The following is a 22,363-nucleotide window of genomic DNA, read 5'->3' on the forward strand; positions in this document are numbered from 1 at the left end:
GTCTTTAGACTTCTTTGATCTCTTCCACTTGCCTTTATCTGATGAAGTTTGCTCAGTCCCATGAGCTCTCAGATATTATTGAAGTTATTGATCTTCAAGCTGGAAATGACCTCTGGAGTTTTATTTGGGGTTCCATTCAGTTTGCTTCCAACAGAGCATATTCCCATATGTCAGGTGTAAGGCAAGTGCACCTAGTGTATTCCTGGATATGAAAATAATCTTCGGCTTATTCGCTGGTTGGTTTCTCGGCTGGATTAGGCTGGCTGGTGCTGGTTTGTTGTGAGAGGAAAATACTGTTAGCTGGCTGGTTTGGGCTGGCTGAAACCAACAAGCGAACAGGGTGCTTGTCAGCCTAAGCCTAAGGTGTTTTTTTGGTTGCTCCTGAAGGACAGATTAAATACCAGGGAATTGTTAAAAAGAAAGAATATGGCTTTAGAGGATTATAATTGTGTTCTCTACCATCATGCACCTGTGGAGTCCTTGTGTTCTGGACTGCAGGTTTCTTTTCCTCAAGGAGTTGTCGTTGCTCTCTTTTAGGCTCCGTTTAGTTGTGGACCAACCTGGCCTGGATTCAATCCTGGCATGCCGTTTCTTCAGGCCTCGTTCGGTTAGGCCGGATTGGCTCGGAATCTGGCCTGTTCCACCCGGGATCGAATAGGCCGGTTTCAATTCAGGCCAGACCAAGAATAGTCATTCGGCTAGATTCGGCCCGGAATAAAACTCGGTCAATCTGGACCATTTTGCCCCCTCCTCCACCCGGAACGAAAACGGACCCGAACGAAACCTATTCGACGCGATGAGAGGCGACGGCGCGGCACCACCGAGGGGAGGCGACGGCGCGGCACCACCGAGCGGAGGCGACGGCGCGGCACGAGGCTACGGCGACCGCTACCCATCGAACATCTACGATCTCCGCCACCTTCTCGCCTGTAAGCCCTCTTCTTGCCCTCTTCTCTCCCTGTCCCTGGCGCTAGGGTTCTTGATAGGGTTCTGGCTGATTCGTCCTGTCCGTCGAGGGGCCGGCCGGTCCCAGGTCTCCAGCTTCGGCCTCGTGACCAACTTTCACTTCGGTCATCTGTTGCCTTCGCTGCCCACTGGATCTGAAGTCTGATCCCCTGTTCGCTGAAGGTTTGTGTGCTTGCGGCAAATAATACAGACACTCAATTACACCTCTCTGTTTACTCTGCAGTAGCTAGGCAAACGAGATCATTTTGTGTATTTGTTTGTTTCATGGTAGTGATGAGAGGCGCATCACTTTGTTTTGGATCTTCTGGAATCAGTTCAGCTTTTTGGGCGACCCATGACAGAAATTATTGCTTGTTTGTGCTGGTTAGAGTGCGCCTTGCGCATCTGCAAGGCAAGAGATACACAATGTTGAGTGCCGAGAGTTCTCCTTTTGTATACACGCTGATTTGAACAATTGCTCCTTGTATTGGTTTTGGCGAACTAAAGAGAACTACAGTTCTGACATGCCATATTCTAGGAGATGCATTTATGTACTAATGGATCTCAAATTTACAATCAAAATGGGAAATCGAGTGACTTGATTATCATACAATGCTAATGGTGTTTCTGTAGATTTTGGTTGGGAGTGAATATATGTACTATGTAGTTTTTTTTTTAAAGGTGGTAGTTTTGTATAGCCCATGTCATCTTGATTCTTGACACGCTCTCTAGTCTAAAAAAAATTGTTTCATCTGAAAAATCAATTAGTATAGCTAAGCTCGCTGGACTGCATCAGTTAGCGATAGCACCATGTGTTATAGCATAGCCCTCTTGCCACAAAATGCTTTCTGGAGAAATTCACACTGCAAGTTCAAAGTACTAAATTTTTAATGTTCTCTTGCTTAATATTTTTATTTTCCTTCTATCGGCTAGTATCAATTTATAACTGGAATTGGATGCCATGTCCTCAACTTGAATTAAATGATTATTATGATAAAAAACTTGTTGAATGTTACCAAATCATGGCCATGCTTTGATACTGGTGCTGGAATCTAGCTGAAGATGATGACCTACAGATTTTTTGGAGCAGTAGGCATGCTTTTCCAATTTTTTATGGTTCTTGCAGTGCATGTGAAGTGACACTGAAAATGGAGAGTCAATAATTCGTAAAGTGTCAATGTCTTGATTCGCCAAATAATTATGTATTATTAACTGAAAAAACTGAAACTTGTTGCAATTTAGTGTTGTAGTTGATTGTTGCAGCATGTAGTGATTAGCTTATATGTTAACTGTAGGGGCTCAATTTTCACTGCACTATTAGTTTAGGATTTGCTTGTTTACTTATGAATCTTGTTGTCTACTTATCAGTACACTTGCTTAACATCAAGTAGGGAATCGGAACCTGCTCAAGTGGATTTGTGACTTTATCCCTTTGTCCCTCAAGTGAAATTGGAATCTACAATATTTTTCCTTGGCTGCAGTCATTTCCATTTCTATATGTTAGGAAGTTAGCAAAGTTGCGGGAAATGAAATTCACTAATCATTTGAGCTCGCTGGTTAGCATTTTTGCAGCGATGTTCTGATGCTCAAATTTCTGATGCACCTTGTATATTTTGTATACTTCATTGCTGAAAACTTGATGCTTTTTTCTATTTGACTACAAGAGTCTTTTAATCACTGCAAAACTTTGAGCTCTCTAGGCTTGGTCAGTCACATAACTATTGTGCTCTTTCTATGCCACTAATTTCCTTGATCAAGTGTGTTTTTTTCTTAACACAGACATTTTCTTATTACTTGTAGATCTCACCAGCACCGCTTAGAGTAGGGGAAGGTGAATCTCCGCCCTCTTGGGATCTGGTAGCAACTCTAGAAGGTACTCACGGCGGCCGAACCTGGATAAAATCTCGTGTCTGTCTTGCGTCACCATCTCGTTCGTAGCTTGCGCACCTGTCTGGCGATAAACTACTACCTTGGTCATACCCCTAGGTAGACTGCCGATCATATTTCGTCGACATTATGTTTTCAAACTGGTTACACAATTATGCTTTGGACATCCTTTGGTGCACATTTTGTCACTTTTGGCACTAGCTAGCATGTTTCTTTATCTGTGGCTGCACATCTGTGGTACTCTGCTATTATTGCTGCTCATTATCTCTACACGTATGAGAGCATGATGAGAGACTTGCAAATCAAGAACCCCAAAACATGAGAGATTTATTTATGACAAGCACTTACATTTGATTATCAGGTTGTGAAATTTCTTTTGGATTTGCTTTGCATGGCCAACAGTAGTACAAGGCAATATGATCTGCAAGTATAATTTGTTGTGTTATTATGTCATCAGTAGCAAGATTTTTTTACAAGTGTTTGCACACGGAGGAGTATGGCTGAATGTGTGACTTTGCGTGCCTCAAGTACTAGACAGTTCAGTTTGTGTTGCACGTTCCTGGTATAGTCCTGGTTTGAAGCCTGTATTGCCGAACAATAATTTCTTTATGTGTGGGAATTAAATCGGATGGAATGGCACCCAGGCCTGGTTTGAGTGACACGCACGGAACCACTCAAACCATGCCAGGTTCCGATCCTGGTCTGGAAGCATTCCGAGGTTACCGAACGAGGCCTCAGTATTTTCAATAACGCCGGAACCATTCCTGGCCGTTCGTGGCCGGGAATGGCCTAAACGAAACGGAGCCTTAGAGTAAAGTCAAGGCTCAGGCTCTTAGCAACCTTTGATCAATGGATACAAAATCATGTGTAATCTGCTATCTGGTTCCTTTTTTTTTTGTTTCTTTCTTTGTATCTTGAACTACTGTACTTTGGTGGTTTCTTTTAAATTTTTAATATAAGCTGTAGGGGCTTTCCACCCCTGTAGATTCCTTAAAAAATTTTGCTCGATGGCACCTTACGTGGAAAATTCTTGGTCTGACACCAGGAGGCAGGGGCAGAGCTAGAGATTGGTCTCCAGCTGGCGTGTCTGGCGGTGAACGAAGGAGAAGATGAGAGGATTCGGTCGTTTTCTGAGGTCAGCGGTCAACAAACCCAATTTTGGGGCACTATGTGATGGCTCTAGCGCATTGGTCCTCAGAGCTGAGTCAAATTGAACAGCCGAGCCTAGTGGAAGAGCGCTGTGTGATGCTAGCAGGCTGGTTGGGCAGGAGTAGCCGAGCAGGGATGCAAGATCACGGTCATCAGTCATCACATCGTCCAGTCTATTGGCCTTGGCTGTAGAATAGGTTATTCTATTACCGCTATAGAGAAATTGTTATAAACACCTTGCATCCCTCTAAAATGGCACGATTCAAGGAAGAAATAAATTGTAATGGTAGATTTCCAAAGTGTGGCATTTGTAATGGCATGATTCGAATTAACCCTTCTTCGTCTTTTCCACTCTAAATGCTATCATTGCTGCTTATTTGGTTTGTGTTCCCTTTTTTTTCTATTTTATTACTCCGTTATGCTTAAAGATGCTTGAATGTACATGTCCGCACGATTGCCATTTCTTCACAATGAGATGATCCCTTCAAGTTCCAGGATGCCAAACTGTAGTACAGCTGAACCTGTTAAGCATCAGGTGCATGCAGGAATTTTGTTTAAACGTAATGAACAGAAAAAAAAATCATGTCTAGTGATACTCGACAGCGTTGTATATCATGGCCAGTTTATCCAAAACAATGCTGTGTACAGGAGCTAATTTTGTAGTTTCTGATTACCACAACATTTCAACAAATTTGTGGAACTGCTAATTCTATATTAAACATATTCCGTATCACAGATTCTTCCATGTCTGGGAGGCTGAAACAAGATTATTTGCTGGCTTAAAATAAGACCATAACATGCCTGAGATAATCACAAACATTAACTAAACTTATGTAGCACAGTACCCCCTTTGTTCCTATAGCATACAAAATTCTTATACAAAATGTAAACATTGAACAACAATTTTTTTGCCTTGACCTGTGAGAACATCTTCCTGCTGCTTTATTTTAAAATACAATGACGTCATCCTATGACACAAGAGCTTGGTCCTGCAAAGCGTCTGATTGATGAAGGTTTTGAGTATAACACTCATATCCTACATCAGCTCTGCTCTGATGCTGTAAGAAGAGTAGCACGTAAGGATAGGTAGGTTGGCTGTTGTTAAACACAGACAGTATATAAATAAAAAGAGCAATCCTAACATTTTTAAAAAGAAACATAAACGTATTAAGCAAAGTTGCATGATATCAGGGAGCTACAAAGAAAGAGATGTTGGAGCGATTCTTGTATCCTGTGGTTATCTATGGGCCACAAAAGAACTTAGAGTTAGAAAAGGGAGAATCCAAAAATAACTATATATGATTCGTATCACAGAACAGCATGCAAACTCTGAAAAGGAATAAAGAGATTGCACAATGACCAGAGACTGGCAAAGCCCAAATATTGAGAACATCATATTATAAAAGAACTTTACTTAGCTGGTTAGCTGACCTGTCTAATTGTAGAGAGATTCATCTGGAAAGATATCCCGGCCATCCGCACCATGTGTTGCAACATGGACTAGAACTTCTTGTTCTTCTCTCAGTAGACACTGTCCGAACTGCTCCGTGCTTGGGCAGTCAACCATGTACAGATGTTTCAGTGAGCTTAGGCTCTCTGCCTGATCTAGTTCAGGACAGTCCTGCGCAAACAGGTCCTGCAGCTTGTTGAGGTTGGAGATCCTCCTCAAACATCTGTTATTCTTCACCTTGAGCCACATAACAGCAGGAAGGTTTGTTAGTTGATCTCCACCAATAGGCCCGGGCCCTTATCTCTGCTCCCTGATCGGGGGAGCCCAACCCTAATCCGGTTGGTGGGCCCCTGTCGCACAGCACACATAAAAGGAAGGTGGGGATGAGGGCTCGGACTACGAGGTTCAACGGAGCCGCCACCCACCTACAGAGAAACGCTAATCCGATCCTAAAGAGTGCTGCCAGCGACGGGATGAGTCCGCCACCACCGCCGTCGTTCCTCTGCCAGCCCCTCTGGACCACCACTGTACCTCGCCACCGAGCCAGAGCTGCCTCGACACCGGTGTCCACGAGGTCACGACGCTATTGTCCAGGGCGGATCTACGGGTTACACACAGAGGTACCAATCCTACGATTCTAACAATGGTACCAGAGCTAGGTTGCCTCTGTGTAACTCTAACCCTAACCGAGTAAAAGCAAAAGGGAAAAGGATCTTAAGAATCCCGACCCTAACCCTAATCGGGTGAAACAACAGTGAACAGAAAGGGGAAAGGATCTCAAGAACCTAACCCTAACCCACGCAAACAGCTCGGGGAAGAAGAAATAGAAGGGCCCTCGGCACTGGAACCCTAATCCTAATTGGGTTAAAGAAAGGAGGAAAAGAAAAGGTTTCGGCCTTTGATGAACAGAGCCGAACCCTAAATCCGAAAAGAAAATAAATCAAAGAAAAGAAATCAATTGAAAACCCGAACCCTAACCCTAGATCTCGATTTCGGATGAACAATGAAACGGAAAGAGAGAAGATCAATCCAAATCGAAAAGAACAAGAGGAAGAAGGGAAGGGCTGCTGCCTCACCGGCGTATGAAGATGAACAGTGAAACCCCATCCCGAACCCTAACCCTAAATCATGACCCCATCCCCAAATCGGGTTAATCCCAGAAGGAAGAAAGGGAAAGGGAAAAGAGAAAGAGCTGATTTGGCTTACCTCGCCGTCAAAGAACCAACGGCGCGCGGGGAAAAGAAGGCCGAACTTCGGGGGTGCTGCTCGCTGGACTCAGGCCACACGGGTGCCGTGGCCAGGCCGCTCGACGGCGGCGCGCTCACCCGCTGGGGAGCGCGCACGCCGGCGAGGGGGCCGGCGACGGCGACGGGGCTCTCGGCTCCACTGTTTCGCCTGCTCGTCGCTCGGTTGCGGCTGCGCTGCGCTGAGGAGAAAAGAGAGAGAGGCGATGAGAGAGAGAGCACCAGGAAGAATGAACTAGGGTTTTCTGAGGAACCCGACGTCGGCGGGTTTTTATTCGCCCGATCTCACCGCTCGGCCGTAGGATACAGACGGACGGCGCAGATTCATTGGACCTGATTTGGCCTAGGCGGGATAGAGCTCGAGGCCGAATTCCCGGCCCAGGCCCAGGTTGCGGCCTGGGCACGGGGGAGAGCGCGGGCAGCGCGCGGTAAAGGAACTGGGCCGAGCCGACAAGCCAGTTTTGGGCCGGTCTGAGAGTAAAGCTGGGCTGAACTGTTGCCGGGGTTTTGAGCCCAAAACGAAGGAGTCTTTTTCCTTTTTTATTTCCCAGAAAAGTTTTTACTTCCTGGAAAATTGAAAATGCAAATTGGCTCAAAAGAAAATATAGAAAAGATAATTTTTCCCTGTGCGTAAACTTCAAGAAATTAAGTATATGTTTTCCGCTGCTAAAGAAAAGGTATATTCTCCAGTGATTTTGAACCGACGTGATATTTAACTGGAGAAAAAGAAAAAAAAATTCCAGTAAATGTTTATTTCCTGGAAATTGATTAATGGATTAAAGAAAATAGAAAAAGCAATTTTCCCTGTGGGTAAAATTTAAGAAAAAGAGATTTTTTCCACTGCTAAAGAAAATGTTGATTCTCCAGTTATTTTGAATCAATATGGTATTTAATTGGAGAAAAAGAGTTCAAATATGATTATGATGTTGTTTTCTGACCAACGTTGTTAATAACAATATCGTAATGTTAATGATTTATGCATTAATTCTACATCTGCCCAACGGTGATGTAGAATTAATGTATAAGAACAGATGTTAATTTTAATGATTTATGCATTAATTCTACTTCTGCCCAACGGTAATATAGAATTAGTGTGTAAGAACAGTTGTGAAAGTTAAAGATTTATGCATTAATTCGATTTCTGCCCAACGGTGATGTAGAATTAGTGTATAAGAATAATTGTATGAATTGATTTTGACCAACGTTGGAATCAAGGCATGCAAATGGTGTTATTTTTATGTTAAGAAAAATTTTGACCTGGTTTTTATCTTGTCTAAGGTGGACTAGGTAGTCACCTCACCATGTTCCACTGAGATTGTGGCACCGGTGAGGGAGACAAAAAAGAATAATACCACTTGGACAACTAAAGAAAGAGATTTTGAATCCCAAAAGATATCATATGGCTTTTGAGCATAGGAAGTGGGTCACTGCAAACAAGAAATGTTTGGCTGTGATAAAGAACATGATTGAACCTGCAATTATGGGCTCAATCCCAGAATGTGACACGATCACCGAGTACCTCGATAGAATAAAGAGTCAGTTCACTGGCTCTTCAAAGACATATGCCACTTAGCTGATAAAGCAGCTGGTCACAGAGTGTTAATCTGGAAAAGGTGGCATAAGAGAGCTCACGATGTGTTGTCGAAATTATGGCACTGTCGTTTAGGCCATATTTCGAGGGGAAGAATAGAAAGACAAGTTAAGAATGATATTCTTCCTCCATTAGAGTTCTCAGATTAAGTTCAATGCAGGGAATGCATAAAAGAAAAGTATGTAAAGAAGATTAAGAAAGATGACAAACGAAGCGTAGAAATTTTACAGATTATTCACACAGACATCTGTGATCAGCTTTCCTGTAAAGAGTGTGGATGGTTATGATTCGTTCATAACATTCACATATGAGTACTCCCATTATGGCTATATTTATCCAATCAAAGAAAGAAAAGATGTACTGGATAAATTCAAGATATTAAAGATTAAGATAGTCAGGTCTGATCATGGGGGAGTACTGCGGTCGGCATACCCTAAAAGAATGGCATAGTAGCCCAGTATTCTATATCGGGTGAACCTCAGCAGAATAAAGTAGCTAAAAGAATCAATAGCACCCTGATGGATATGGTGGACAGTATGATAAGTTACTCCACCTTACAGTTGAGCCTGTGGATGGAGGCGTTGAAAACGGCCATTCATATTCTCAATAAAGTATCAAGAAAGTCGGTGCCCAAAACACCGTATAAGTTGTGGACAGAAAGAGTACCCTCACTAAACACTTGAGTGTGTGGGGGAGCCCTGCTGAGGCTAAAGTATTTAACCCAAACATTGGGAAACTAGATCCCAAAATAGTAAGTTGTCATTTCATTGGCTACAAAGAAAAGTCAAAAGGTATTCGTTTCTACTGTCCAGAGTGACATATAAAGTTTGTGGAAACGAGACACGCTGTTTTTCTAGAGGATGAAAAGACGAGGGGGAGCATGGTACCTCGAGAAATTGACCTTGAAGTGAAACGGATGTATGCGCCCACTCTAATAATTCATGAGCCAATTTTCTCACTATATGCTGTCGCTGCACCGACAGTACAAGATACTATGGTGTCAGCACCTGTTGTTATTCCACCTGTGGCAACAGTGAATGAAAATGAGGAACTTAGTTCTTCAGAATCATATAGAACCTATTGCCACACATGAGGGAGAGCAACAACAGCCTCAAACAGAAGATGTGCCAAATGTGGAGGCCCCTAGAAGGTCTCAAAGAGTTAGTCAATCAGCTATTCCTGCTGATTATAAAGTGTACAACAGTAAGGAATTTCAAATGGAGGATGATCCCACCTCATTTGAAGAAGCCATGAGAAATGATTATTCATCGAAGTGGCTTGAGGCCATGAAAGATGAAATGAAATCAATGAATGCTAATAAAGTTTGGGACCTGGAAATAATTTCTAAAAGAGCCAAAACAGTAGGCTGTAAATGGGTCTACAGAACAAAACTTGACTCTCAAGGAAATATAGAGACATATAAAGCGTGACTTGTGGCAAAAGGCTTTATGCAAAGAGAAATGATTGATTACAATGAGACATTTTTTCAGTCTCATATAAAATTTCCTTCAGAATCATAATACCATTAGTAGCACATTACGATTCAGAATTACATCAGATGAATGTAAAGACGGCATTTCTCAATGGAGACTTGGAGGAAAATGTTTACATGGCACAACCGAAAGGTTTTGTCATGGAAGGAAAAGAACGAATGGGATGCCGCCTAAAGAAATTCATTTATGGATTAAAACAAGCTTCAAGACAGTGGTACTTAAAGTTTGATTAGACAATAAAGAATTTTAGGTTTTAAAGAGAATGTAGAGGACAATTGTGTCTATACAAAGTTTAAGAATGGGAAGTTTATCTTCCTTGTCCTGTATGTAGATGATATCTTACTTGCTAGTAGTGATGTCAGTTTACTATAGGAGACAAAGAAGTTTTATCCTCAAAACTTGATATGAAAGATCTTGACGAAGCCTCGTTCGTTCTAGGGATCGAGATTCACCGAGATAGAAGAAAAATGGTATAATGACTGTCACAAAAGGCATACATGAAAAAGATCTTAAAGAAATTCAGTATGCACAAATGTTGTCCCTCACTACTCCTATAGTCAAAGGCGACAGATATGGAGATTTTAAATGCCCCTGGAACCAATATGAGCTCAATCGATAAAGTAAAAATGGTTCTATATGCTTCAGCTGTCGGAAGCTTGCAACATGCTCAAGTATGTACGCGCCCTGACTTGGCATTTGTTATCGGGTTTTATTTGACAGATTCCAAAGCAATTCAGGAATAGAACACTGAAATTAGTAAAGAAAGTCTTACATTATTTGCAAGGAACGAAAGGCCTCATGATGATATATAGAAGATCTGATTCACTCCACATGGTGGGATATTCAGATTCTGATTATACGAGAGTGAATGCATATCAAGACGTTGATTTTCTATCATCTCACATAGGGGAGCTATTTCATGGAAAAGCTCAAAGCAAATTGTCACTACATCGTCCACAATGTATGACAGTTTGTAGCATGTTATGAGGCAACGGGCAGGTGAACTAACTAACGAAGTTCATACCCGGTTTGAAGGTGGTTGACGACATCTATAGACCACTAAAGTAATACTGCGATTATAATCTGACAGTACAGGATGCTCACAACATAAGTCAAGTGGTGCTGCCAAACACATTGACATAGAGTATTATGTTGTGAAAGATAAAGTCCGGAATCAAGTCATAAGTCTTGAGCATATAAGTACAGAAAGGATGCTCGTGGATCCGCTTACAAAAGGCTTACCACCCAACATGTTCAGAGAACATGGTGTTCAAAGAACATGTAGCTAGCATGGGTTTAAGGGAATGCCTAAAATTCCTGGATAAAAGAAGGTCCAAAGATAAGTATCTATTTCAGAACAGAGTAGTGAATTGTAGCTGTTAAGTCTATCGGCAATGGACCGTAACGATGAGACATGCTCTATGAGCTAATCTGTAATGAAATGAACGAAAATAAATGATATGAAAGTGAAAGATGGAATGAGATTAAGGGGGAGAATGTTAGTTGATCTCCACCAATAGGCCCAGGCCCTTATCTCTGCTCCCTGATCGGGGGAGCCCAACCCTAATCCGGTTGGTGGGCCCCTGTCGCACAGCACACATAAAAGGAAGGTGGGGATGAAGGCTCGGACTACGAGGTTCAACGGAGCCGCCACCCACCTACAGATAAACCCTAATCCGATCCTAAAGAGTGCTGCCAGCGACGGGATGAGTCCGCCACCACCGCCGTCGTTCCTCTGCCGGCCCCTCTAGACCACCACTGTACCTCGCCACCGAGCCGGAGCTACCTCGACACCGGTGTCCGCGAGGTCACGACGCTATTGTCCAGGGCGGATCTACGGGTTACACACAGAGGTACCAATCCTATGATTCTAACAAGGTTAACAACTTCTTGCAGCTTGTGAGCGCCTTCAATGTGAATCCTTTTTAAATTAACAGCTCTATGCAAATCTTCAGGGAGAGCTCGTAGTTTCGGGCAATCAAGAAGCAACAAATGCTCAAGGCGCGGCATCAGCATGAACTGTTGGCACAAGTTTCCTGTGCTGAGGGACCAACTTTCGAAGTTGCACATGTCAATGATGTGAAGTAATTCAAGCTTTGGGAAAAAAGCTGCTGCACTTATCACACCTTTCCCCAGGAGTTCCCCACCGATACTCACCACTGCCTCTGCACCTCTGATCTGAAGAACTAGTAGTTCTGGCATCTGGCCTGCACCGATACTCATTGAGGTGCACGTGAGCCAAATTTGGCAGCTTAAGCTCCGGTTTTATGCATAGCCATTCTGGGAAATTAAGACCAGGGAACCCAACGAAGAAAATATATACTAGGCTTGGTGATGGAATAAGCATCTCATAGACTCCCTGAATTCTCTGAATGTCATCGGTTTTGTATTGAGTTCTATCATGAGTATACATACCCACTGTGCAGCACAGCCCCAGTTCTCTGAGATAACGACTCTTCCAGAGTACAAGTGCACGCCTTTGTGTAGCCTTTTCTAGTTTCTCAACCCAGAGACGTTGGATATCTGGGGGACGTTGTAGTTCATCTAATCTGAACCTAGTCCCAGTCTCAAAAACTCCTTTCAGATAGTAGAGCTTCTGGAAATTTGCAATTCCTTGTGGAACTTGAGCAATGACGGTCTGTTGTAGCTGAAGAAAACTTATGTTGGATAGTCTCATCAGACTAGCTGGCAGACTTTTCAACTTATGGCAACCAAACAACGAGAGGTATTCAAGACTGATAAGGCTTCCCATGGACTCAGGAAGTTCATTAATTTTTGTAAAGCTTAGGTCTAGCAACCTCAACAGCACCAAGTTTCCCACTGATGCTGGTACGCTTTGGATGCCTGTTCCTCTTAAAACCAAGATACGGATATGCTGAAGCTTTCTGAAAATTCCCTTGTTAAGTGACTTGAAGTTTTTGTTACCAAATACAAGGAGGCTCCTCAAGCGCTCCTGCTCTTCTATGGCAAGTATTTCTTCTACAGCACTGCTGATACCTAAGCGGCGCAAATTTGGTAGTGCTCCTCAAGCGCTCCTGCTCTGAATTTACGAATAAGGAATGATCCCTGGTCAAATATTGTCCAAGTGATCTCAATAAATCATGCATCGTTGAGACACATTTATCCACAAGTCCTGGTTTTGGTTGCAGAAGATTCCTCCTGATTAGCTCATGGTAGTACTCTTCAGTAATTTCATGAATTGAGTACTTCTGTACTTGTGTTCTATCCTCACAAAACCTTCGGCAACCCACCAGTGAGCAACGGCATCACGCTTAATGTCAAAATTCGGAGGCAACAAAGCACACCAAAGAAAGCACTGCTTCAGTTGAGGGGGTAAGCTGCTGTAACTTAAAAACAAGGGGCCTCCTAGTTCTTTGGGAAGCCCATGAATAGACCATTGGCTGTCTCGTATGCTCTCCCACTCAACCCTTGTTCTTTTAGTTGACAGGACACCCGCAACAACCTTAATGGCTAGAGGAAGTCCATCACATTTTTTACTATTTGATACCCGACATCACTAAATTCACTTCCCTGCTCATACTGTCTGAAGGACTTCTTCATAAGCAGTTGCAGACCATCATAATCATTCATTTTGTTTACTTGGTGAGTATATATTACATGCATTTCTTTCATAACATCCGAGTCTCTTGAGGTGACAAGGATGCAGGTATTCAAGCATCTCTCCAAGGGAGACCCGAGAAGATCAATCCAGACATCAGATTTCCACACATCGTCCAAAACAAGAAATGCAGTCTTTCCTCGGATGGTATCCATGAGATGTGGAAGAAGTTCTGTCTTGGTCTCAAGTTGATCAGATGCTGCTCCTGCCATTCGTATTGCTTGCTTTAGCAAACCATTCTCTGTGTAGCTCTGAGAAATGCATAACCACACATGAATTTGGAATGTTTCCCTTATCCTCTGCTCATTATATATCTTCTGAGCTAATGTCGTCTTACCAATGCCTCCCATCCCTTGAATACCGAAAACAGTTGATCCATTCTCACGGCAGTTAATGATCATTTTGACCATGCTATCTACCGCCTGTTTGATATCTCTTCCAACAACCTCTAGTTCATCTATTGGTGATGTCTGACTTCTGTTCACAACTGTTATTTGAATCTGTTGGTGACTGATTCTCTCCAAGCTGAACATCTCTCTGTTCATTTTAAATTCATCAAGCTTTTCAATTATATCCTTAATCCTTTAAGCAGCCCTGTGCTCCATTGATAGCTTAGCAAAATATGATAGAAGGGATCGATTGCAACATACCAATCTTGGTGGCAGCAAAAGCTTCTGCGAGTGAACCGTGAAATGATCTATGACATCATCTACGTCGAACATGACGCCAGTCATGTTCTTCCACCATGACTCTATCCCTCTATCTTGCATGGCCAGAGCTTCGACATCCTCACGAACAGCACTAAAGTGTTCCAGATTGTTCTTGAGCCTCTTGATGTCCTTTTTCACGTGCAATGTCATCACGATCTCATCCTGGATAATCTCACCAAGCTTTGTCAGGAATCTCGCAGTGAGAGCATCCAAAAATGTCCCCATGCTGCAACAACAACAACAACAACAAAAAAGAGTGTTCACTGGATTTCCTGTGTGGGAAGAAATATCTCAAATAACTGCAGCTCCCTCGATCATGGAAGGGGATAGGAGATGTGAAGCAGTGGGGTGAAGGTTGATGAAATTGGAGACGTCTGTGAAGAAATCAGCTTTTGTAAATTCACATCGCTGTCAAAGCCAACTAGGCAAGCACGCCTAATTTCTTGGGCGTTCCCATGTGGTTCCCATCTTTTCAACGCAAGGATCAACAATATCAAGGGAAAAAGACTATTGTCGCATACTGAAAGAAAATGCAGGTCCACACGCCTCTTTCTGACTGTATTGTTATTTTTTTAACGTGCTAGTCTCATTAGCAATCTTATTTTATTCTGATATGAAGACCATTCCTGGTGTTACAATGCTTTCATTCAGTGGGCTGGTTGCCTATATATCAAGGAAATGCTAGGTGGACTCCTGCTCTACTTGAACTAAGAAGCAGGTAGACTACTGCAGTTTGATGTTATCAATCACACTAGTGTGCTTTGATGTTGTGAACTTGGTCGCGGCAGGTTCAGATGACATTACTTAGTCCCGATGAGAGGCACACAGCAAAATAAACGCGTCCGATTCCAATCCTTTATCGCCATAAACCAAGTTTGGAGTCTATAATAAGAAATAAAATCCGACAGATGCACTATCATTGTCTACTCGCACAGAGGAAATCATCGAAACAAGGTATTTACTGACATCACAGGAACAAATCAGCCAGTGAAAGGAAGAAGCTTGTTCCTCAAATTTGTTTTGTCGTTAGAAAGAGGGCTTGTGCTACTTGCTAATTTAGTAGTAGTGGACTAGTGGTCAACAAATCTTCACGGGGAAAAAATCAAGATGGCCAATAATGTAGCGGCGGAAAGTAACACTACCATTCTACGAATTAAATCACGAAGCAAGCAGAAATTGCAGTGGGGTAAGCAGGCTCCGTAGGTGTAGCCTGTTGTAGCTGTAGGTACCTGCTCTGTTGGCTTGTGTAACCAGGAGAAGCGCTGGACTGGCAGCCTGGCAGGCCATGGCCAGCGCAGAAGAAGCTGGAGGCTGCCTATGCCTGGCCGGAGTAGCGGCGACCATTGCAGTCGCAGCAGACCTCGGAGGAGCGCCGCCGCCGCCGGCGACAAGACGGGGAAGGCGGAGTCAAGGGGAACTGGCAGGGCCCAAATTTTTTGGGCCGGAGTATTTATTGGGCTATATCGAGGCCATGTCTCACTATGGATCTGACTGGTGAGTCGACCCCAAGGCCCCTTTTCTGTGGGGAAGTTTTTAGCCCAAGCATGGCCCAATTAAGTTCGAATGTTAAATGCCGCGGCCATGGCCCATCAGGCGGTACGCTGAGGTTGCAGATAATGCGGGCCGTAACTCGCTCGTTCCCGTCTGCACAAGCTTTTTTTTTTGGCAGAATCTCTAGGGATTTCTAGAGAATGGTGTAGCGCTATACTCGGATGCAGGCATCTCGCTCACACATTCACATTGACATCAAGGGTACACACATTCGCCAAAAAGGAAAAAGGTGTACACAGTTCACAAAGATGGGATATAGATATATAGATGGATGGTGACACAGCACAAACAAAGTCGCACGCGACGTGCAAACAGAGCATGGGCACGGCATGCTGCTGTGGTGCACCCAGACAACACAACACTGACTGCTAGATGAGCCCCAGGGCCAGGGGAGGAAGGACAGGACACGACGCCAACATCTTGGTACAATTATTGGTTCCCATCAGTGCCACCACTCGCGGCATGCGCACAAGAGCGAGCAACTGCGTATGCCATGGCACTCGACTGACTGACTGACTGACTCAAACACGACGACGACGTACGACACTGCTATAGCTAGAGAGTCCTTCCGATCTCCTTCCTCATCACGGCAGTCACTTGCAGGTGCAGGGGTTGCAGCTGCAGTTGGGGCCGCACTTGCAGCCGTCGTTCTCAGCTCCGGCGGCCGCCGCCTCGAGCCCGCCCTCGGCGTGCCTGCACCCACCACCATCACGTACCAGGCAAACAAAGTCAGTGCCTGCTCTCACAGGAGTATCATACATACATAAATACAATACAACGTGGTTGGGGAGCAGACGAGTGAGCCAGCAGAGATCGATCTTTGTCATGTTCCCTACCAGAAAGGCAGCACCTATACCACCTTTTTACGGTTGCTGAAACTTTCACTAAAGTGCTACAAAATCGATCAGCCACGCACGCAAGGCAAAAGGACAAAAATAGTAGAGTACAGATCACCACATATACTCCATATGTTGCTGGCTATTACTAGGAGCCGATGGAGCCAATAAACCAAAAAAAGAATAATCTCTGCGCAGAAACGGGGAAAAGAAAAGAAGAAAAAGAAATAGCTACGGAATGCGAGAGAGAGAGAGATCGACGAGCATGAGCATGCATACCCCTTGGATGGTGCAACACCCATGATGAGAGTCTGGGTGGTGGTGGTCACCTGCTCAGCCATGTCCGGGTACATCTTGCACCTGCATACAGACAGACAGATCGATGAGCACGACGAGTTGAACAAACCGAAAAATCAAATCAAAGCACCTTCAAAACAAGAACAAGAACAGCATGCGTGCGTGCGCATCGTTTCCGGAGACGAACGAACTTTTTACATGCAGCAGCAGGACCATGGGAGAGGAGAAAAACCAATCTCCCAGCTCCGCACATCCTTCCTCCAAAATCAAAGATGCATAGACACGTACAGGTTCATAAATCATGCCATACTCTTATCTATCCTTCTACTTTTTGTACATGTAGAAAATATAACAAACATTTCTACGGAAGCACGTGCCGGCAGCTTAGCACAGGTCCGACGGAAACAGTGCGAACCCATATGCACGCAAGTTCATCATCAGATCTGATCTGACTCCGAGAGGGAGGAACGGGACGGAAGGGAAGGGGCAGGCTAGGCTTACCCTCCGCAGCCGCTGCCGCACTTGCAGCCGGAGCCGCACCCGCAGTTGCCTCCGCAGCACGACATCCTCCTCTTCCTCTCCTCGCAAAGAAAGAAGAACACGAAGGAACTGAAGCTCTCAACAAATGCGATCTGGAACGAGATAGATGCGACCTGCCCTGCTCTGAGGCTGAGGGCATCCATTTATAGGCCCAGGGGGGCCATCTGGCCGTCCACGCGGCGCGGGGCCTGGATTCGCCCTCGTGACGTGGGGCCGCCTCGGCCTGCGGGTCGCCGTGCGGAGTTACGCTTCTGCCCCTGCGGTCGAGTGCACGGCAGTCTGGGCTCTGGCCGTAGCCGGACATCCATGAGACGCGGTCGGTTCAGAGAGATCGGGGCGGTGTGATCCGGGATTTCGGTGCGGCGGCGTCCACGGCTTGCGTTTGCATGCCGGTTACTGCCCGGCAGTAAAAGTCAATTCCTCCTCATCCTACAACTACCAGCCATTTCTGATTTGGTTTTTTTGTTTGTTTGTTTTTGAATTATTAAGCATTCGTGAATTGTAGCACACCAATGCAAAAACAAAATGGATTTGCGATAACCTATTATTGTATCTCACACGCTGTTTTGGATTTAATTTTCTAAGGCCTTCTTCCTTTGTGCGCTCACGTTTCGATTTCATGAACTGAAGATGTCGTGACGCGCATAGGGGGTGTTTGGTTCGAAAATTTTAGTCCCTGTCCTATCGGATGTTTGACACATACATGAAGTATTAAATATAGACGAAAAAAATAACTAATTGCACAGATTGTGGCTAATTTGCGAGACGAATTTTTTAAGCCTAATTAGTCCATGATTTGACAATGTTGTGCTACAGTAAATATGTGCTAATGGCGAATTAATTAGGCTTAATAAATTCGTCTCGTAAATTAGTCTCCATCTGTATAATTAGTTTTATAATTAACTCATATTTAGTTCTTCTAAATAACATCCGAACATCCGATATGACATAGACTAAAATTTAGTCCAGGAAACCAAACACCCCCTTAGAAAACTTACGAAGAGAAGGGACACAAAGGCACAAGGGGATGAATGGATTTCGTCTACATATGCAGGTATGTTTACTCATGCATTGAAAACATGATGAAACCCACCGTGACCAAACCATTTGATGCTGCACCTTGAAAACCGAAATGAAACACCCCCATTCCCTTTGATCAAATACTTAGAGCATCTCTATTTCTCTACCCGATTTTTTACATCACATCATTCATAAGTTATATCGGTGCGAAAAGTGACTAACAAGTAAATATTTATAGTTTTACCATGCGTTGCGATCGGATGTGGCCTAGCACTCAATGACACAGGATTTATACTAGTTCAGACAACGTACCCTACGTCCAGTTATCGGTCGGTGACTTTATTCCTGAGCCCAGGTGCTCAAAGTTTGTTGTGGGGTTACAAACGAGTAGGAATAAAAAAAAAGGGGGTGTTAAAGGCCCGGTCGGACTCTGACCGAAGGGCAGAGAATGACAGGTGCTCTAACGGGCGCTAAGTATTGGAGCGTATAAGCTATGTAGCTTTAGAGTTCTAGAGCTATTGAGCTGTTCGAGTCCTCATGTCGTCGAGTCCTCGAATCGTCTAGCTTCTCTTTTCGAGGGAGAGCCAGAGCAAGCTAGAGTCAAAATAGCCGGCCCATTTTTAGGAGAGAGCTCATCCCCTTTTATAGTTGAAGAGGATGGACTCTTACAAGTCAGAGAAAGAGAGAGAATGTATACGTGTGCTACCTAGTCTTGTTGCCCATGCTATCGGATACGAGACGAATGTCGACACCCACAATATTGTTGATGTCTAGATGCATGTGGCAGACTCTACCGTGTTCGCCTGACATGAAAAATGTCGGCGCCTACAATACTGTTGGGGTTCTGACACACCTGAAAGGTTGCATAGTGCCTATCTAGCATGGCCTGGTGGCACCGTCCTGCAGGTGCGCAGGGTATGGTATGGTACGATCTTTGGTATTACGGTTTGACTTGACCGTCTTACCTTATCTGCTCCACCTGATCCCCGAGCCCTCACCGAGCAGGCGTCCCTAGCCGGTTGTTCCCAATCGGCCCCGACCGTGTCGGTCATGGAAGAGCTACAAGCAGAGGTCTGGCGTATCACCGGTTGGAAAAAGGAGGTCAGAGTTGGACTATGTCCCCACCTTGACCCGGCCTTCCGGTTGGAGACCGGATCGTTCTCCCGGCCTATCATTAGGCATCTAGGCCGGCCCAGGAGGCACGCGTTGTCACTACGCCATCTCCTGGGCTGAGTGCTGGGAAGCGGACCCATTGAGGACCCCAGGTTTATGAACCCGACAGGAGCCCTCAGACCCTTTTAGGACTTCTGTGAAGTCGTGAAGGGGTTGTTTACACTCGTTTTGCGAGCACACCCGGTGGGTGTAAGATTGTGGGTCGCTGTCGGACGAGATGGAGCGTGGACCTAAGGGGTTGGGTGAGACAGAGCACCAACCAGAGTGTCAGACGCGGGTGAGGGGTCGAGCGAGACGGAGCGCCAACCCAAGTGTTGGGCGCGATCGAGGGGTCAGGCGAGACGAAGCACCAACCCAAGTGTCAGGCGCGGCTGAGGGGTCGAGCGAGACGGAGCGCCAACCTAAGTGTCGAGCATGGCCGAGGGGTCGATCGAGATAGAGCGCCAACCCAAGTGTCGGGCACGGCCGAGGGGTCGGGCACGATGGAGCGCCAACCCGAGTGTCGGGCATGGTCGAGGGGTCAGATGCGACGGAGTGGCAACTCAAGTGTCAGGCGCGGCCGAGGGGTCGAGCTAGAGAGAGCACCAACCCAAGTGTCGAGCGCGGCCGAGGGGTTGAGCGAGACGGAGCGCCAACCCAAGTGCCGGGCACGGCCGAGGCATCAGGCTCGATGGAGCGCCAACCCAAGTGTCGGGCATGGCCGAGGGGTCGAGCGAGACGGAGCACTGACCCGAGTGTTGGGCGTGGCTGAGGGGTCGGGCGAGATGGAGCACCAACCCAAGTGTCAGGCACGGCTGAGGGATCGGTCTAGTTTTGTGCGTTACCCCATCCGTAGTTTCACAACCGGAGGGGTTGAGCTAACGTCGCTTGTCTCGATGGCTCGAGTGATGCGCTCAGTGAGCTTAACAATAGGTACGTTCGAGTGGAATCCGGGTCCATCGTTCATAATAGGGTTGACATAGCCCTCATGTAGCATTCCACTGCTCCTTAACCCACCTCTCGGCAGATGCCCGAGCCATTTCGAAGACTGACTCAGGTGGCCCGCTGGCCTCCTCTTGATGGAGATTCTATGGGCATGGCTCGAGGTCAGGATTGAACGAGAAGGTCGAGATGACCCTATCCGCTTCTGAGCGGATCGGACGAGGGCCGCTGGGGCTCATTTGCGTTTTCTCCCCTAGCTCTGTTTAACGTGAGGCGGCCTCGAGCCCTTTGTGGGCCAACCTTCGAACACTGGTTGGTCATCGCTCATATCGAATGAGGCGACTACCGCTTTGTGACGCAACGTGAAGCGTTGTGATGCATCAATTGCATATGCAATGCTTGGATGTATGGGATGAATGTATGAATGCATGCATGAGAAAGGATGAATGAATGATCATGCACTAGAAAATAAATAAAAAGGGGTTTGGTAAAGTTACCTCAATGACTTGAGTGATAGGTCTGGGGAGCTCCTATCGGATATGTCCGAATGGGATCCGTATCTGTCATCCATGATGGAGTTAGCATAGTTCGCATGGGGCATCCCACTGCTCCTTACCTATCTCTTGACAGCCACCCGGGCCGTACGATCGACCTGGGTGACCCATTGGTCTCTCCTCAATGGAGATCCTATTGGTGGGCCCCTCTATACCCTTCCTAGGAAGGTGGAGGGGTGTTTGCGTGTGGTTGTGCCTTGTTTCCTGTGCCCGCACTACGGTAGTGGTGGGCCCTGCCTAGGCCACATCCCATTAACCAAGCGATGTTTCGTTGGGCAGGGCATGTCCCATCAGCCAGGGCATGTCCCACCGCATGCCTCTTTGCCTTAAATAGGGGGAAGGGAGAGGGTTTTCCTCCCATTCTTTCACCTTTCTTGAACTGCTGCCTCTTCTCCTTCCTCCTTTTTGCCAAGCCCGTTCATGTGCCATGGTGGTTTCTAGGAGAGAGGGTAAAGTGAGGGAGAGAAATAAAACTCACATATTTGTCCATAAATCCAAGGTGCGATGTCAAATAGGAGGCCTTCCAATGTGGATGAAGAGGTGCTGGCTGCCTTCGCCGAGAAGGAGCTGCTCCTATCAAAGGAGGTGGCGTATTGGAGGGCTCTTGCATCGAGGGACATTGTTCCACAACCCTGTGCCGATGAGGTCATAACCTTCCTCGCCTTCCACGAGCACGAGCTCGGGTATCTCGCGCACTGGTTCCTATGCGGGCTCCGCAACGAGTGGGGTCTAGAGTTGCAGTACCTCAACCTGACTAGGGTGCTACACATCATCGACTTTGTCACCATCTGTGAGGCCTTCCTCAGGATGGAGCCACCCATGGACCTCTTCTGGTGGATCTTCAGTGGGCAAGCCCTATCCGAGGGGAAGCCACCAAGAATCGCACCGGTTGGGGGATTCGCTTTGTAGAAGAAGCCAAACCCGTCAGCCCCCTACCCTATGTACTCCCCCTATGATTCCAATCAAGGGTGACACGGTGAGTGGTTCTACATTAGGAACGTGGTGGAGGCACTATTCTAGATGTTTACTGGAAGAAGGTCGGAGAGGAGGGAGAGCTGGTCGTGGGGTCCCACTGGTCAGCAGAAGAAATTGGAGGTTATCGAGATAGAGCTTTAGAGGCTTGTGCAGCATGGCCTCGATGGGTTGCGGGTCTTCCATACCTTCTTGGAGAGAAGGCGACTGATGTGGGAGTACTCCAGCCCGATGGATCCCGACCGCACGTCACTAGAGGAGTTGCCAAAGGACAAAGTCTGGAGTCCACTCGATCAGGTGCTGCAACTGAGGGATAAAGACTCCCTCGAAAGGACGCCTAGACCTCTTTACATCGTGAAGCTATCCAATCTAGTATGCCTCCTTTTCTCATGGCCTTATCCTCCTTGTTTT

General features: G+C 45.8%; 1 protein-coding gene, 1 long non-coding RNA gene and 1 pseudogene across 3 annotated transcripts; 1 reads left to right on the top strand and 2 right to left on the bottom strand.

Annotated features, from left to right (window-relative positions):
• The first annotated feature begins 701 nt into the window (after window positions 1-701).
• Window positions 702-4,372, top strand: LOC136451617 (uncharacterized). 2 transcript variants are annotated; one of them, XR_010758617.1, is made up of 3 exons: window positions 702-929; window positions 2,746-2,931; window positions 3,878-4,372. It is a non-coding gene; the product is annotated as an uncharacterized lncRNA (long non-coding RNA). The 2 variants fall into 2 exon arrangements; XR_010758616.1 differs by having other exon boundaries at window positions 711-929; window positions 2,746-2,818; window positions 3,878-4,370.
• A 161-nt stretch (window positions 4,373-4,533) lies between these two features.
• LOC136451618 (putative disease resistance protein RGA3) lies at window positions 4,534-14,416 on the bottom strand (annotated as a pseudogene).
• Window positions 14,417-15,878: 1,462 nt separating this feature from the next.
• On the bottom strand, window positions 15,879-17,470 carry LOC136451619 (metallothionein-like protein 2A). Its single transcript, XM_066452307.1, has 3 exons — window positions 17,274-17,470; window positions 16,755-16,835; window positions 15,879-16,332 (listed from the first exon to the last, which is right to left on the bottom strand). Exons 1-3 carry the CDS (start codon window positions 17,453-17,455, stop codon window positions 16,233-16,235), a joined length of 363 nt encoding a protein of 120 aa, XP_066308404.1. The 5' UTR covers window positions 17,456-17,470; the 3' UTR covers window positions 15,879-16,232.
• Between the last annotated feature and the right edge of the window lie 4,893 nt (window positions 17,471-22,363).

The sequence above is a fragment of the Miscanthus floridulus genome, chromosome 5 (assembly GCF_019320115.1).
Source record: "Miscanthus floridulus cultivar M001 chromosome 5, ASM1932011v1, whole genome shotgun sequence".
In the NCBI taxonomy this organism is placed as follows: Eukaryota; Viridiplantae; Streptophyta; class Magnoliopsida; order Poales; family Poaceae; genus Miscanthus; species Miscanthus floridulus.

What these genes read in the sequence shown, in the direction of transcription:
- LOC136451619 (XM_066452307.1), bottom strand. Translation starts at nt 17,455, where the DNA reads ATGGATGCCCTCAGCCTCAGAGCAGGGCAGGTCGCATCTATCTCGTTC. An exon ending in TGCGGCAGCGGCTGCGGAGG is followed by an intron (nt 16,836 to 17,273) that starts GTAAGCCTAGCC and finishes GTCTGTATGCAG; the next exon opens with GTGCAAGATGTACCCGGACA. An exon ending in GGTGTTGCACCATCCAAGGG is followed by an intron (nt 16,333 to 16,754) that starts GTATGCATGCTC and finishes TGGTGGGTGCAG; the next exon opens with GCACGCCGAGGGCGGGCTCG.